We start from the raw sequence: 17,897 nt of genomic DNA, 5'->3' as shown, positions 1-17,897 counted from the left end.
GGTGGCAGCCCCCAGGACTTCAAGCGCCTCTTTCTTCTGTCTTTAGGACCTCTCCTTCCCTGCTCTCTCTTTGCTGTAGGATTCCCGCTCCAAAGCACACACTGGCTGTTATAAGCCAGCACAAGGGGGCGGGGCGACAATGTGGCCATCCTTGAATCTCTGCCGGACTGTGAGCCGTAATTGGCTCATGACTGGTGCCAAATTTACAATGCCATACTGTGATTGGCAAGCTCTGAATCCTGGTAGATTCAGGTCTGACACGATCTTCCATGTGGGTTGAGGAGCTGCTGTCGTCTCCATGCCCATCACATCCCACTGCCAGAATGACCAGGGACTGGACCCCACAAGATCCAGGTCCGCTGCCCTGCCTGCCGGATCCACCTTGAACTGGGCAGGCCGGCGGGGGGGGGGATTACCCCGGATCCAGTACCCCCTGTCGAACCTGATGGTCACACTGGGACCAGCCGCATCAGCTGCCGTTATCTATCCTGCCCTATCGTCGATATGTGCTTTCCGGTCAGATGAAGCCTGAACCCTCAGTATCTAGGTCCGTCATCCGGTGCAAAGCAGTCGCTGGCCTCCCATCCAACTATATATTGCCCAGTCCAGCATGCGGCTGAGTGTCTAGGACTGCAGACTGAGTAGGGCGCCACCTCGCACCCCAGGAAGATGCAAACAATTTCTGTTAGTGAGGAGAAGTCGGCCATATTTGTGCACTCAAGTAAAGCCATCTGAGTACACCCACTAGATGGCTCTACTTGACATGTGCAATGAATTGCAAATCACTATCTATAAAATTTGGCTAATTATAAAAAACTAACTTTCTCAAAAACATTAACCTCAAAAGGCCCTACACTGGAACAAGATCTATCTAACAAAACAAACCCTAAGTCTTAAATCATCCTCTACCCTGAGTTATACCTTCCCAATAATACCTCCAAAAAGCTGAAAATTTACACTTATGACCAAACAGAGTGGAAGAAAACCCTGTAATTTTCAAATTTAGATTAGTTTAAATTTCTCATTTTTATTTTTTTTTGCCCTGAAATTTGGCATGCAGCACCAACTGATGATTCTATGCTATCGAGGGACGCCCAGGTGTCAGCAATGTTGATTTGGTGCCGGCCCGCTGCTGATTATAGCTGGCGCACTGGCAGGCAGTCACGGAGAGACAGTTCTGCCAGTCGCGAGGCAATCAGAGCTCGCAGACCAGCAGCCAATCAGCAGTGGCGGCTCCTGATTGGCTGCCGGTCCGCGAGCTCAGATTAGCTTGTGACCGGCACCTGATTCAAATTGCGATAGAACTGTATGTCCATGTCTGCCACTGCACCAGCTGTAATTAGCTGGCGGCCCGTCCCCAGCTCCACACTTGCTGGCTGCAGATGGTACACAAGGGGAGGTAAGAGGCTGCTGATGGCACACAGGGAGAGGGAAGGTGAGTTGCTGTGGGAGGGGTGCATAGTGTCTAAGGGGCACTACTATTGTGTGGAATAATGTGTTATATGGGGCACTACTGCTAAATTGCATAATCTGTAAAGGGTATAATGTGTAAGTAAGGGGCATTACTGTGTTCCATAATGCATAAGGGGAATTACTGTGTGGCATAATGTATAAGGGGCACTACTACTGTGTGGCATAACATGAATGGGCTGTGTGGGGGCAAATGTATGTTTTTTACCTATGGGGAGCCCTTTTAACATTTTGCTATGTGGCCCGCAAAGTTCTAGTTACGCCCTAGCATGCAAGCACAGAAGCTCTGGGTTCAATATTAACTTGCATGAGTCATCAAGTTTGCTCAGACTCAGGTTAAAAAGATACTTTTGTAGCATTCTCACAGGTTTTTGGCATGCTGCCAAGTTTTAGAAATTGTGTGTGGCTCTGACGAAGTTCAAACCTAGGCAAAAACCTAATCCTGGGGGCATGGCTTGGAGGCTGAGGAGGAAGGCAGCATGGTGTCGGAGCTCTGCTGCCGTTAACTCCACTGTGCTGTATCACCTGCCTGAGGCTGTCCCGCTGCACTGTATCCATCTTATAACCCCAGGCGGGTGTCCCGCTCATATGACGGGCTCTCTATTCCCGGCCGCGGAGAATCGGGAGGTCGCAACCTGCTGGGTGCGCGGGACGACGTACCTGGCTCAATGCATCCCTCGAACGCCGGTACACAGATATACCTCTCCTGCTGGACTCCGGGAAAGGGACACCATCACCTGCCGGAACATCGCTGGTCTGGTCCCTGCTCCTATATACCGCCACTGTAGCTTCTAAGGCTGCCTTCTGAACCTCTGCTTCTCCTGCCTAGTCACAGAACTCACGGGGGACGCTCTGCAACACGCTGCAGATGCCATTTCACAACCTTTTTCTGGTACCATCTCCCTACAGTAACAGGTACCGTTCTCTGGATCATTACTAACCAGTGCTACCCTCACTGTTGATTAATGTAAATGTTACAATGTTGGGCGAGTGTGCCTTTTTCAATTCTGTGATTATTCTGAAAAAAACTGAACCATGCCCACAGCCCTATATCATAGTTATATTGGCTCAGCACTTGACCACCATTATTTGTTATTTTTTATTATAAGCATAAATATGCAGTGAATATTGAAGAGAATATTGGGCTATTACCTAATTTTAATTATTGGGCCACTATAGTTATTTTGCTGACGATCTCCTGCAATATAAAATTTCCACACAAGGTGGTGCTCTCTCTTTTCTACTGGGAAATCTCTATATTGAAATGTAAAGCTTTTAAACGAACGTGGTCACAGCCATCTCTAGGCAATATTGACTAGACTACAAGTAATTGATATGGTAAATTTTACAATTCTTGCCTATATGGATAAATTTATGACTCCGCCATCCACTTCTAAAATGCAACGGGCCAGGGGAGGCAATAAACGAGGGGATCAGATTGCAGACGATTCACAGCCTCCGTCTGCGTTACTCATATCGGAAATGAACACTACTACCAGGGCCTGCCCCGCTTTCATATGTGGAAACTGTTAGAACAATCAGAGAGACTGTAGAGCCTCTTCTACAAAAACAAGCGGATAAATTCATGGGAGCGATAGCCGATCTTAAATAAAAAATGGCATCAATATCCCACCAAGTGTCAGAGAATGACAATAGGATTGGAGCTCATTTTCATGAGCTCTCGGAACTGAAACAACAAGTTTCCTCCCTGACGTCCACTCAACTACAGTTGCTCTCCAAAGTAGATGATTTGGAAATCAGATCTAGATGCAACAATTTGCGATTCTGGGCCTTAAAGAAACAGTTAAAGATTCTGACCTTACTAAATTCCTTCTATCAGACCTCCCGGAGCTGTTAGGCATCTCAGCGGAATTAACCTCCCTGGAAATTGAATGCTCTCATCATTTGGGACCCTTCCAGGACTCCAACAATACTCATACCAGGGCTGTCATATTTAAATGCCTGAATTTTTATCACAAAGAACTTATCTGGTCTGCCAGTCGTCAAAAGGGCCCAATTCACTGGGACGGTCAACGCATTCTCTTTCAAGATTATTCAGCGGAGGTCTCCAGAACACGCAGAAACAGGTCTACAATTTGCTCACAACTAGTCACTACTAGGAACTAGATTTACTCTTCTATACCCAGCTAGGCTCTACATATTTGCTGATGCCCAGGCTTATCTTAATGAGGAAGAACAAGCCTCTGGTGCTACTGAGATGGACCAGAATGACTGGGTCCGAGATGTTTCCCTCGTCTCTTTTGAAGTAACTATCAGGTTTTGTTTATTATATCTGAGATACCTGTTGCATTCTCATAACATACCCAATTTGATGTTGCAAAGTATCCACTAAATGTTCTAGGTATTTTTTCTATGTCGGCTCTTTTGCTTAAGAGTTCTAGTACCACTACAATATTTCTTATTTTTTGTATACTAGTCGAAAGATATATAATGTCGTACATGATATTCATTTATGGCTTTTATCAACTATCATCATGGCTGTGATCGATGTTTTGTATTTACATAATTTGTCACAGCATAATTCATCTATTACCGATTGTATGTCAGGGCTCGACAAATTTTTGTAAAATCTAGGAGCCATCTTAAAAGTTTAGGAGCCAGACCATCGTCCACTAACCAAAATATATGAAAGCTTGTATAAACCACCATACATGCCCTTTCAGTGCCCCTCAGCCTCCCCACATGCAATCCAATCACCACACATGCCTCTTTAATGGTCATCAGATTCTGCAACATGCCCATACCAGCCCCTGTAATAGTGCCCTCAGTAGTAAGGCCCCTGTAATAGTGCCCCCAGTAGTAAGCCCCCTGTCATAGTGCCCCCAGTAGTAAGCCCCCTGTAATAGTGCCCCCAGTAGTAAGCCCCTTGTAAAAGTGCCCCCAGTAGGAAGCCCCCTGTAATAGTGTCCCCAGTAGTAAGCCCCCTGTAATAGTGCCCCCAGTAGTAAGTCCCCTGTAATAGTGCCCCTAGTAGTAAGCCCCCTGTAATAGTGCCCCTAGTAGTAAGCCCCATGTAATGGTGCCGCGCAAACACACAAAAAAAACCCCAAAACAGAATACTTACCTTAAGCCCCGATCCTGCGTCCGCTGCCATCCGTCGCTCTTCGGAACTATGGGAGAGATGTCATGACGCCTCTCCCATAGTGCCCGTGGGGGGAGCCGGACGCTGGATCTCAGGAGTGAGCTCCGGCTTCCGCTGCTCCTCGTTAATTTGGGAGAGACGTCATGACATCTCTCCCATAGTGCCTGTAGGGGGAGCAGGACGCCAGAGCTCAGGAGTGAGCTCCAGCTACCGCTGCGAGGAGTCGGCGCCCGCTGGTAAAATTTGCCCGGCAAATGGAGCCTCCCTGCGGCTGGGGGGACCCTTGGAAAACCCGGTCGCCAGGATTAAAATCTTAGTCACCATGTCGACCTGGATTTGTTGAGCCCTGTTGTATATTATGACCTCCCGCCTTAGATTTTGTACATGGATTGTTAGGAGGATTCACTCTCCAATAAAGAGGAGACGTGTTTCAACATACCTTGATAAAATAAAGTCAGATATTACCCATCTTCAAGAAACTCACTTATCCCCTGCTGATACTAAACTAAATATGTTGCATCATCTGGTTCTGGCCTCCTCCTCTGATTCTTCCAAGGCCCATGGTGTGGTAATATTAATCCGCAGGGGTATCCCGTATACAATCCACTCCACTGATATAGATCCTTGTGGTCGTTATGTTATTATGGACGCTATGTTAGACGGCACTATATATTGCTTATGTAATGTTTATTATTCCATTGTCTATAATAAATCATTTGTCCTAGGATTGGTTAACAAGTTATACCTCTTTGCTGATTCACAAATTATTCTAGGCAGAGATTTTCATTTAGTCTCCTCTGCCGTTGTAGCGAGGAAAAATGTATCTCGTTCTCCTTCTAAACAACCTGAAATAGGGTTGAACTATATTGCCTCTCAATTGGGTTTATTAGCCGTATGGAGAGTAATATATCCGATTTAACTAGAATACACATACTATTCGGCCACTTATAATGTATTTTCTAGACTTTACTATTTTTATCTTTCCAACTCATTGTCCCCTATGGTCCTAGATTCAAATATTGAACCCATATCTACATCAGACCTTGCCTCCTTTCTTAATTTTAAATCAATGCTGGAAACAATTTGGGATAACTATGAATTTAATAACCAAGCACATAAAGACGACCCTTGCCTGTTCTGGCAGACTGCTAAGGTCGTGATAAAGGGCGACATTATTTCCTTCATGAAAAAAATATAAGAAAGGACCAAAATGCTGCCTACCAGTGAGCCCAGGCCTTCTTAACAAATGCTTTCCGAGCTCTGAAAGTATCCCTTATCCGGCCAGCAGAGCTACATATAATGAATGCAAACTTCATTTTGATCAAGTACTCATCCAAATAGACAGTATATATCTTCAGTCTGGTAAATATCACTTTTTTAAGTATGACAACAAACCTAGTCGGCTTCTCTCATACATGTTACGGGGAGATAGACCACATAAAAATATTGCAGCACTTAAAGATGAACATTGTGCTACAAAGAAATTGCAGATATCTTTTATCATTACTACCAGAACCTTTATTCACAGGAACCCGTTGAAGTGCACTAGAAGCAGAAATGTTGGGATGGTCTGGCTCTGCCACAGATTTCAATCACACAGGTGGAAAGTCTTGTAAGTAAAATGACTACATTTGAGGTTGATCAGGCTATTAAGTTACTCAAACTCTTAAAAGCTCCGGGCCCTGATGGCCTTAGTGGTGAATTTTTTAAAATTTTACGTCCCCGTATAGTAGACTCGCTAACAAGTGTATTCAATTCCATATTGGAAGGATAAGGCCCTACCGTTACACTTTAAGTCAGTTACTGTAAAAGTCCTACCGAAGCCGGGCAGAGATCCTCTTCTACCCTCCTCATATGGGCCTATCTCGCTACTTAATGTAGACTACAAATTGTTTATGTAAATTCTCCCATCAATTATTGTATACGCCCTGACCAAATGGGATTCATATGGAGCCGAAGCTCAGTTACTAATGTTAGAAAAGTCTTAACTGTGTTACAATCTTTATACAATTCCAATTCAGATGATCCTACTGTAGGTTCCTTCTGTCTTTAGACGCTGAAAAGGCATTTGATCTGGTAGCCTGGGATCACCTGTTTGAGTCACTTCGCCACTTTGGTCTACCCCCACTCATTATTGATCTTTTAACCTCCTTATACTATTACTCGAGATCTCACTAAAAAATATGTGTCACTACCTTTCTATATTCAGAAAGGGATGAGACAGGGGTATCCACCTTTCCACCTATAATAGGACCAAGGGATGGAGCCTGTCCTCTCTCTCCATCCACAACCCCACAAACCTTTAAAATGCTTTTACCAAATCACAAAAGAACTCAGCAAGCTGTTGAAAACAACAAACATTTTCTTGGGGTTTTAAAAACATGTAGGTTAGAAGCCTTGGACAAATATATCTGCCCTCAAACATTATTCCAGTGTTTGTGTCACTATATATATATATATATATATATATATATATATATACATACATACACACACATATATATATATACACATACTGTATGTAAAAATTAGATGGCAATCTGGAAAATATATAGTGGCTTGCAAAAGTATTCAATCCCAGAAAAATTAGCAGATCTGTCTCTATTACAAGTGAAAAATACAAAGATTTTTCCAGAGAGTATTATTTATTGTGACCCAGTAGTAGAAAACAAACTAATAATTATTAAGAAATAGAAAAAAGAAAATGCAACTTGCAAGTACTGTATTCAACCCCTGTGTGCCGTGAGAGCTCCAAGTTGACAGATTAAAGAATATTGCTCTAACAATTGAATCATTAAAGAAAGGTCAGCTTTTATGGATAAAATACCCTCTAATTCAAATAACATTGAGCACATTGTGAATCTGAAAGAAAGCTGTGAATATTAAGACCAATGACCACTACAAAGTAATGTCCAAGTGCTTGGCTATCTCATTGAGGATTGCTGGATAAATTGTGAGAAAATGGAAGCTAAATCATACCACCCAGGCCGTAGTTTCATAACAAGGAGATGTGAGAGAAGAGGCCAACTTTCAAAGTGTTACAGGGTACAGTGGCTGAGCCTGGAGTGAAGGTGTAATTATATCAAGAGCACAACTGGGCAATTGTTATGAATCCCACTGCCTGCTCCATGTGAGACCCCTAGAACCCAGCTAGCGAGATCTTCACCAAAAACAACCGCCCATTGTTCCCTTAGAACTATGATATGTTCATCGGTACTTAGGCGGCCGTCTGGACTAAAGCTTGGGGTAGTAGGGGCTCACACGGAGGTACAAGGGAATTCAAGAGATGAAGTGTATAGTTAGAGCTGATACAGGTAATAATGGTTCTGATGAGTTGGCAATTGCATCGATGATACGGCAATGGTACCGATGGTGTGGCAGGTGTGCCGATGGTGCGGCAACTGTGCCGATGTTGCGGCAATGGCAGGTAGATAGTCTAGGGTTTGGAAACGGCTTCGAGAGCCGATGGTGCGGCAAGTGTACCGATGTTGCGGCGATGGTGCTGATGTTGCGGCAATTGCCGTAGATAAACAGTCTATGGTATGAAAATGGTTTTGAGAGCCAATGGTGCGGCAACTGTGCCGATGTTGCAGGACAGGAGCTGCCTGGAGCGGCTCGGAAGCCGTATGATGAATGTTGGCAGCATGGGAGTTGCTAGATGCGGCTAGGAAGCCATTTGGAGGACGATGGCAGCCCGACAGCTGCTTGGTGTCGACTAGGAAGCCGAAAAAAGAATGGTGGTAGCACGGGAGCTACTAGATGCGGCTGGGAAGCCGTATGTAGACTGGTGGTAGCACAGAAGCTACTTAGTGTGGCTAGGAAGCCGTATGATGTTGGCAGCACGGGAGCTGCTAGATGCGGCTAGGAAGCCGTTGGGAGGACGATGGCAGCCCGGGAGCTGCTTGGTGTTGGCTAGGAAGCCGAATGGAAGCAATATCATGGAGAGAACAAAAAGCTGCCCATGCAGCTAAGCTGATTAAATCCACAGACCCGCTATAGTCGGCAAAGTTGCAATAGTTCAGTGAGTATAAATAGGCTGAAGCACTTAATCAAGCTGCACCTGTGGATGAGACATCACTTCCTGAGGCGTGCTGATCGCCTAGCAACAGGAACTACAGGAGTAACCCCGTCCTGCCTGGGAAAGCTGTCAGAATGGGTCAAGTCGTGACCGCGACTTGTAACAGCAATATGGGAGGGCTGCTAGTGAGAAGCCATTACTGAAGAAACACAACAAAGCATGTCTGGAGTTTACCAGAAAACATCAGAGTGACCCAGCTAAAATGTGGGATGATGAGACAAAAAGGAACCCAATTCAAAACACTATGGGCCTGATTCAGAGCCGGACGCTCTGACCAGAGCGCTTGCTCTGAATCAGGGCCCTCCTACTTGAAAATGGAGCGTCCTCCTGGACGCTCACATAGCTGTGGGTGACCACCCACAGCTTATGCGAGCGTCCATGATGATGGTCGCGATGGTCAAGACCATCGCGACCATCGGGCTTGCGACGGGAGACCCAGCGGTAGGGTCTCGTTGCCGCAAGCCCAGGAGTGATTTTGGCTCTATCAGAGCCAAAATCACTCCCACTGACATCACTAGTGATGTCAGTGGGGCCGGCTTCAGACGGTAGGCGTTCCCATGGGAACGCCTCCGTCTGGCAGCCACGCCCCCCCAAACACCCACCAAAGGGGACGTGCTGTCAATCAACATCGACAGCACGCCGCCTTTGGTGTGAGACCCGGAGCGACGGCTACCCCGTCGCTAGCCGGGCGCTCACGCATGCGCACGACGGAGCTCCCTCCGTCGTGCGCATGCGCAGTGGGGTAACATCGACCCGCTTGCGAACGTCCTGCGCTCGCGAGCGGGTCTGAATGACTCCCTATGTGTGGAGCAACCATAACACTGCACCAACCCAACAATGAAGTATGGTGTTGCAGCATCATGTTGTTTCCATAGCGAGGACTGGGCAACTTGTTAAAATTGAAGGACCAATGGATGGTGCTAATAAGGTTTTCTTGCAGTTTTATCCTCTTCAGTCTGCTAGATAACTAAAGTTTGGGAGATGGTTCATATTTCAACATGTTAATGATCCCTAGCACAAGAAACTCTCTGGCAATACCAGATCACACATGAGCAAAAGGGAAACCATGTGGCTGACGGTGTGGTGTCTCTGTTTACCATTACTAGTCAGCATTGTCGATGTTTTTTTAATAGGTCTAAAAACATTATATTGACATGATTAGCAATGATAGAAAGTCAGTTTTATGGGCTACCTAGTCTTTTCTTTTGCCTTCCTAAAATACCATTGAATTGACATTTAATGACTGGGGGCCCAATTCAGAGATGAATGCAATGGCGATTACGTACGTAGATCGAGCAATTCTTTGTCACTGTGAATGCACATTAGCCGCACCGCACGTGTGCAGTGATCGCACTGCAATTATGGACGCACAGAGGAATCCATTGCAGAGTGAGTGACAGGTTGTCAGCGTTTGGGGTGGTAACGGGGAGTGATCTTTGCATAGTGAGTGACAGGTTGTCAGTGTTTGGGGGTGGTAACGGGGAGTGATCATTGCAGAGTGATTGACAGGTTGTCAGCGTTTGGGTGTGCTAACAGGGAGTGATCATTGCAGAGTGAGTGACAGGTTGTCAGCGTTTGGGGGTGGTAACGGGGAGTGATCATTGCAGAGTGAGTGACAGACTGTCAGTGTTTGGGGGTAGTAACAGGGAGTGATCATAAATGCGCAGGTGTATGACCATCTAAATGCCATTACATGGGTGTGCATAAATGAGCCTTTGCAATCCGTCAGGAGAGCTAGCAGACCTGCCGCAAGGGCAAGATGGCCGCTCGATGTGCGTTGATGTTACCGATATTTACGCAGGTAAGCGACATTGTACGCATGTGAGAAGGTAGAAGTGGGCATCCTTATGCTCGGGTGCTCTTTGGAATAGTTAGCACATTTTTCACAGCTGCATTAGTGTCAGTCTATGAATCAGGACCTATGTCAAATAAATAAGCGCTTCACTGTATTGAAAATAAACAGACCTCTAAATATCCAATATGTGCAATATACAGTAATCAGTTACAAAGGAGTATTAATGAAAACCTAAGCAACACAGGTAAAGCAGCGCAAAACCACTTATGGTTTATTCTGTAGCGCTTTACAGTGAATATTTGTCCATTCAGTCCATGCCCCAGTGGAGCTTACAATCTATATTACCTACCACTTACCACATAGATGCTTTTATTTTCTAATTCATAGTCCGGTACAAGAATTTGTTGTGAATTTTCTCATATAGAGGTGTATTTGAACCCTCATCAGTCTGACATCCTTACTCTGTGCTGTTCCGATTCTGTTCCTTTCCCTAATTAGTTTGAAGTCTCTTGCATCCTACTTATCTCTATTTCTCTCTTCACATCATGGCATTCCCTTGTCATGTACAGACATGTTCTCACCACTTAGGGGCTGATTCAGCAGAGGACGGTATTGGAAAGCCATACACAAGCAGCTTTGCAATGCTGTCCTTGCAAATATGCAAATGTAGTAGGAGGTATCTCACTCCCCTCCTGCATTTGCGATCCCAGCACAGCAACCAACGTATATGGGAAAGATTCCTGGACTGCACAACCTGACTATATATAATGGGAGGTGCTACCTGATGAGACTATTGCAGACACAGAAACAGACAAATCTCAGGTGCACAACTCCAAATTATTGAAAATATATAAATGCAATAACATTTTGCAATCAATAGTGGTTTTTAGCATAATCATGGCCAAGGTTATGGGCTTACCCACCATATCCAGGTAACGTCTGTAGGGTAGGTCCCTAACATACTAGTGTTCAAATCCACAGTACAGGCTCCCCCCAAACTGGCCCAGCTAAGTTGCCCCAGGGCACCGCCATAGTAAGAAAAGTGTAGTGTAAAAGAGATAGTTAAGAGCAGCCACAGCTGCATATAAAGAATTAAAATAAAAAAGTGAAGTACATGTATATTAAATACACAGTGAAGGGTTAAAATGTGTTATAAAAGAAAAATATGTTATAATGCAACCAACGTCTCAGACTAGGATAACCATCGCTTACACAGGCTGGTTGGCTTGCGAGGCCAGGAAACTGTATCCGTGGACGCAGATCCTGGCATTACCACTCCCGGAAATAGGGGGGGGGCGACACGCCGCCCATATCCAGGAACGCAGGCCATCACTGCCCCGTAAATGCCTTTGCCTGTCAATCAGGCACAGCAGGGGCTGCATGTGAGCACATGCACAAGACGGGTCCTGTGCACGGGCAGATTTCCGATATTAAGGAATCTGTGTTCAGTATTGCGCGTAATCACAAGTGGACAGGTCTCTCTATCCCACAAGATGAACACACTCATCTCCTGAAATACTGTATTTACCTAATTTATGCTCTGATAGACTGATGTTCTATAACAATAAGGTGCTCATATCATAGTAAACGAACCTTAAAAACTACACTTTGAAGCAGCTATTATGTTATTCTACTTTTGATATCTCAAATGTTGAATATCTGAAACCCACCTATTTCTCTCAATCCTATCATCCTGTTTACCAGAATTCTTTGAGCTTCTTCCAGGAAACTGAGTGTAAATCTATAATAAACAATAAAACAAATTATTTATATTATTATAAGAAAACAAAGTTGAAGAAAATTGGTCCCTGTGGTAATTGTTTATATACATGACTATAAAACCTGTTCAACTATGGTACACAAATGGTTATTTACAAATAGGGAAAAATTAACATTTTTCTTCTTATATGACTCAATGTTATTGTGCTAATTTCTATGGGTCTTTCCAAGGGTTAATTTGCCAAGATAACTGTAACACCTTTCTTCTTCTGATGGAAGGAGCTGAAGAGATCTGCATGTTCCCTGTAGAATACAGGGCACATCCACAGTAAATATCCTGAATCTGTACCTAAATGAATGTCAATGCGTGAAAATTATGACGTATTCAGACATAACAGTGGGCCTGATTCAGAGATCATTCTCTGATGGATCGCAGTTGCTAAAATATGCAAATACCTTCCAAAGCATAGACGAACATAGGGACGCCCACTGCTGCCTTCTCATATCTGTCCGATAACGTGCAACAGCATAAACTTCGGTACCATCAACCCACATCTGGCAGTCACACAGCATGTAAGTCAAATCTGACCAGCTGCAAACACTGCAGCTCTCCTGACATGCAGAGAGCTCTCATGCTATGAAGGCGATCGCAATGCCTAATTTATGGACGCATATGAAACGGCGTTTAAAAAGTGTGACAGGTCTGCATTTTTCTAACCACCCCCGTTACATCCCCCAAATGCTGACTACCGGTCACTCACTTTGCGAGTGGTTCCTATGTATGAGAGTAATCACTGCAAGACCGAAGTGCAGCTTTCGCACATGCACATTAGCAAACAATAGCTCCATCTGTGAAAATATTGGCTTTGCCTAAATCTCTGAATCAGGTCCAGTGTCTTTTTGGACAGGCAAAATGTACTGATCTTTGCATGTCCTTTGTAGTGGTGAAAATTGTGTGTCTAATATGGGTTATGGGAGTCTGCAGTCTTTGAGATAAATAATTTATTTACATTTTGTCAACCACTTAACTGGCTAATATTTTTCTCCAAAAATGTCCCCAAAATTGTAGAACAAATGACATAAATATTAGCTATTTTCTTCCGAGTCTGACTCTTTTATGCTTTATAAGACCTAGGGGTAAATTTACTAAAGGGACCTATCCATTAGACGACTTTTTGAATGATCCAGGAGATTTTGGCCGGAAAGTTCAGAAAGTCGTCTAATGGATAGCTGGCAAGGACCAGCGATGCACGTGCACGCTAGGTTCTTGCCGACCTCGACTATCTGTGGAATATGCTCGTCAACCTGATGACGATCGTCAGGTTCCACATGTTCACAGTGATGATACTGGATCAGAACCTCTATATACCCCTGCCTATACCTTCTAATATCCTACCTATAAACCTCTAAGGATGACGCTAATTTGCGTACGCAGTCATACAGTAAATAAAGACTTAAGACCTGGAATCTGTGGTTCCAAAGCACAAGTATTATTCAGGTAAAAGTACAGTCTAGTTGCACGCTATTGATCCAGACACAATTCGGCGCAAAGTAATTATACAGACCCAAGTACAGTATACATACGCAGCGCTTCCGGACCAGATGTTAGGCATCAGCAAGAAACCCCTTGTCTATCAGCATTCAGCACGAAGACTAAAGACCCAGTGTTGGAGCACACATATTTATACCCCCCAGGAATAGACAAAATAGAGACGTTTGTTGCTGATGCTATTGGTTCCCAAGGGGTATCCATCTGTTACAGAGCATTTAACAGGCTGATTCAGAAAGACACAACCCAGCCTCCAACAACTGAGGGTCCCTAGATTCCCGCCACATGCAACATCCTAACAGTTATTTATATCATATACATTTTGTTGCTTGAAGTCTCTGCGGTCCATAACTCTAGAATGCATGATGCGATCTCCCCACCGATATCACTGGAATACTGTGGAAAGAGTACGCATCAGTACAAAACCAAACACGGCTTACTTAGCATGTATAAAACCTTAGTTACCAAACAATCTTTATTTCATAGCATTTATACTAAATGAACCACTTAAATCTTATACCTTGAAGCTTATGGAACCTTATATGTGAATATGTAATGTGAGAGTATACGGGGTTTGATATAAAGACGCAAGTTAACTGGGGACAGATGCGTGTGCATTTAGCTATTAAAACAGTGTTTTCATACAAGGTCTTAAGCATTCGCTAATATGCGATTAGTTACCAGAACAATTGTGCGTATTAATGTGTGTATGAAAAATGGTGCACTTAAATCTCACTTACTAAGTGTACACCTAGCAGTGTGGAATGCTGAGCCATATAGTTCCACCCCCCCCCCCTCTCAGCAGTCCCCACCTTTCCCAGGCTCTAAAGAAAAGTCCCTTGTTCTCCCACACTCTTGTGTGAATGCAAATGTGTTACGCCAAGCTGTGAAGCTGGGGCCATCCTGTCTGGGTGTGGGACTAAAACCTGTTTAGTATTCAGACAAATCCAATTGCATACAGGGATTCCCAATTTGTATGTAAAAACACTCATTGTCTATTCTATTTACTTTTTCTCAGGAAGCAGTTCTTCCAGTCGCCCTTGGTAGATTATCAAAAACATTGCCATCTGTACTTAGCTTGTGAGTTGTAACTTAAAAATGGTGCTGGTCGCAAAATGGCGTCTTGAAGATTCTTGTTTTTAAAATGGAGTCTAGCTGCCATTCGCAAGATGGCGTCGTGCACGCTTCAATTTTAAACTGATCTTGTCTCAGCCAATTATCCAGCTTCGACAGTCCACCCTTTGATAGCGAACATGCTATCACAATCTGCTATTAGAATTTAATTTAGGCTTACATTTACATATTATTTAGTGTTATTATGGGATGGCATAAGGTGATTCTTACTCCATCAATAATGTGTCTCTGAGTGGGTACATAAAACTACTATTATACGCACACCGCGGATCTTGGAAGATCATGTGAAAGGTGTGGGGATGCACCAGTCTTATAAAAGCAGTCTTGAAGGGGAATTTAGACTTTACATTATCTGAGGTGTTTTAAATATAACATTTCAATAATACATTCTATGCATGTCTAAATATAATACATTAAATGATGGTATGTACTAGTTCAGGGTTGTAATGCCGTTCTATATTTACCTCGACATTCATATTGTCATTACTGACCACCATCATAGTTTCGTTCTTGCGTTTTACTCTATTTTTACATTTTCCACACTTCAACACAATAGGAACACACCGGACGCATATGCCAATTCTTATGATAACAATTAGTATAAAGATCAAGAATTTGCCTATGCTGGCGATCACTTTCTGGACCCATTCCCCTAGACCTGAGAACCATTTCACTGGGTTCAGCCATGAAACCCATCCTTCTATCTTCTCCCCTACTTCAGCCACTGAAGCGTTATGGTTCTTACGAAATTCCCATTTTAGCTGCAGAATTTTATCCATCTTCCGGTCTATCACTTCCTTAGGATCGCTGGTATCATTGGTGACATAGGTGCAACATTTTACTCCAAATTGGGTGGCTAACGTTACGCAATACCCTCCAGTAACAGCAGTTAAATAATTCAACACTAGCCTGTGTTGCACCAGTTCTTTCTTGTACGCTTGCAATTCTCTCCCTGTATACCTGAATGTGTTATCGTACATCTCGGTGATATTATCTATCAATTTAGCAAGTTCCTGAATATATCTAAAATTTTATGTACCCCGAGCAATCCTGGTGGGATCCAATGCGACTAAAACTTGAAAGCCAGTTGTCTCACTGATTAACTGAGTGGCTTTATGCACGTCACCAGGTATCATATTTCTTTTGCCTCTGTGTTCATATTGCGTGTGAAGATATGGTGATGGTGTGTTTTTATGTATACCAAGCATTTCAACATGTGTGAGGGTCATAACTTCTGGAAGTATTCTTCCCAAATAACATAACAATTACAATACTAAGATTGGTCAGACACTCCCCTGGTTTGATATAGAACTACTCCTCCTGACTCCACTCCATCAGCTCTGCCATCAGCTCACATTTCCTTTATCGGTCCCCCATTACAGAAACTGGGTATCCCCAAACAGATCATCACGACATAAACTTCTGGAAGAACTAGGATGACCACAGCAGACTACTCCATTGCTGGAAGCACTGATCTACACATTTCTTTAGCTCAGATATCTCACCGTCACCTTTTTAATCCTTCCGGCACAAGCTCGAAATCGACAGGTCCACGTTATCGGCCTTGTCTCCGCCTTGTATCTCCACCGGTTGGTTAACCTCCGTATAGTGTGTGGGATGGACCCACGTATCTTCCTCGGCCACCCTTTGAGGATGTGGTATCGTCAGATACGGACCTTTCCACTGATCAGTCAAACAACCTGAGCTAAAAAAAATTTTAATCATAACAAAATCTCCAGGTTTGACATTATGACAGTTTGCATTAGACATGTTAGTTAATAATACTTTCAATTTCGGTTACTCTCATTCATCTTCGTGAGACCCTGCACAGTAACCTCATTATCATATTTTCACATGAGGCTGCCTGTTTGAACAGTGTCTCAAAGGGGGACAAATAAAGAAAAACACAGTCTGGGATAATCTTAGTGTTGTTACCCATCACCTTACATATGTTCTTGGAAACGTCACCTGTAAAATAAGTCCCCCTATCATTTTTAATAATTCTAGGGATATAGTATCTGCATACAGGTTCCTGCAATTAAATCTTGTTATTAATAGCTACTGCTCTAAATAATGCCTGGGCCACTGGGTTGGATAGTATTACGAGTATTCGACCTTAGCCTGGCATAGCTGCCGTTTATCCTTAACAACCTTGTGTCCTGTGAGTGAGTGATCAAGCACAACAGTTTAATATCATCTAAACATGACCTAAAATACAACAACAAATCGTCCACATTTTACATTAGAACAGATCCATTGATAGATTGAAAAGATTGTAAACAGTCATATAAGGCCTGGGAGAAGATACTGGGGTTGCCTATGAACCCATGGGAAACCCATGTTCATGTGTGGTGTTCTTTACTTTGCAGTACTTACTTATGTGTCCCACTTGGTGACAGTTAAAACATAAATTTGAATGGGGTGGATGAAAGGACTGTTGTGGGAGATGAGCAAGAGGAAAAGATGGTGGGTATGGGTAAGGATGTGAAAGATAAAGGTTATGGTGGGAGGTATGAAGTTTGTGGGTAGTATGAGGCCTGTGGTTGTGTATGATATGTGGGGTAAGGATGTGTTTGCTGTGGTGTGGGATTGGTGAGGACGTGTAATTGTTCAGGTGCAGGTGTGTGTGTGGGCTGTAATGTTACCATCATTCCTTCCAGAGCTTGGATACTGACAGCCATTAGTTTTTCGCTCTGGGTCTCTCTCTTCTTTGTGATATTTTTATCATGTTCTATGGCAGATTCTATGAGTGTATCTATTGTGACTCCCCTCCAGCCAGGTTGTGAGGTTTGAACCCGAGTCTTTAAGTCATCTTTCAGACCGTCCATGAGTACCGTGACTATCATTCCCCTGTGGTGAGTGCTATCTTTAATATCTTCTAACCCAGTGTACTGGGTGATAGCCTGCAGAGCCTGGTCACAATAAAATTCTGCAGATTCACTCTCCTTTTGCTTAATGGTGAAAATTTTGTTCCAGTTAGCTACTACTGGAAAATATATACCCAAATGAGTTACAATGTGGGAAATGTTACCTTGGTTTACTTGGTCTG

General features: G+C 43.6%; 1 protein-coding gene across 3 annotated transcripts in view; it reads right to left on the bottom strand.

The window, feature by feature from the left end:
• Positions 1-17,897, bottom strand: part of TEX14 (testis expressed 14, intercellular bridge forming factor) — a 377,640-nt gene that overhangs the window by 182,277 nt on the left and 177,466 nt on the right. For all 3 annotated transcript variants that reach the window (XM_088449540.1, XM_088449541.1, XM_088449542.1), the window contains one exon: positions 12,117-12,187. In XM_088449540.1, the coding sequence (XP_088305666.1) occupies positions 12,117-12,187 (71 nt within the window). The remainder of the gene's footprint in view (positions 1-12,116; positions 12,188-17,897) is intronic.

This window comes from Taudactylus pleione, unplaced genomic scaffold, assembly GCF_031769625.1.
Source record: "Taudactylus pleione unplaced genomic scaffold, aTauple2 ptg000487l, whole genome shotgun sequence".
NCBI lineage: Eukaryota > Metazoa > Chordata > Amphibia > Anura > Myobatrachidae > Taudactylus > Taudactylus pleione.
The sequence above is the reverse complement of the archived record's forward strand: the minus strand, read 5'-3'. Positions and strand labels throughout refer to the sequence as shown.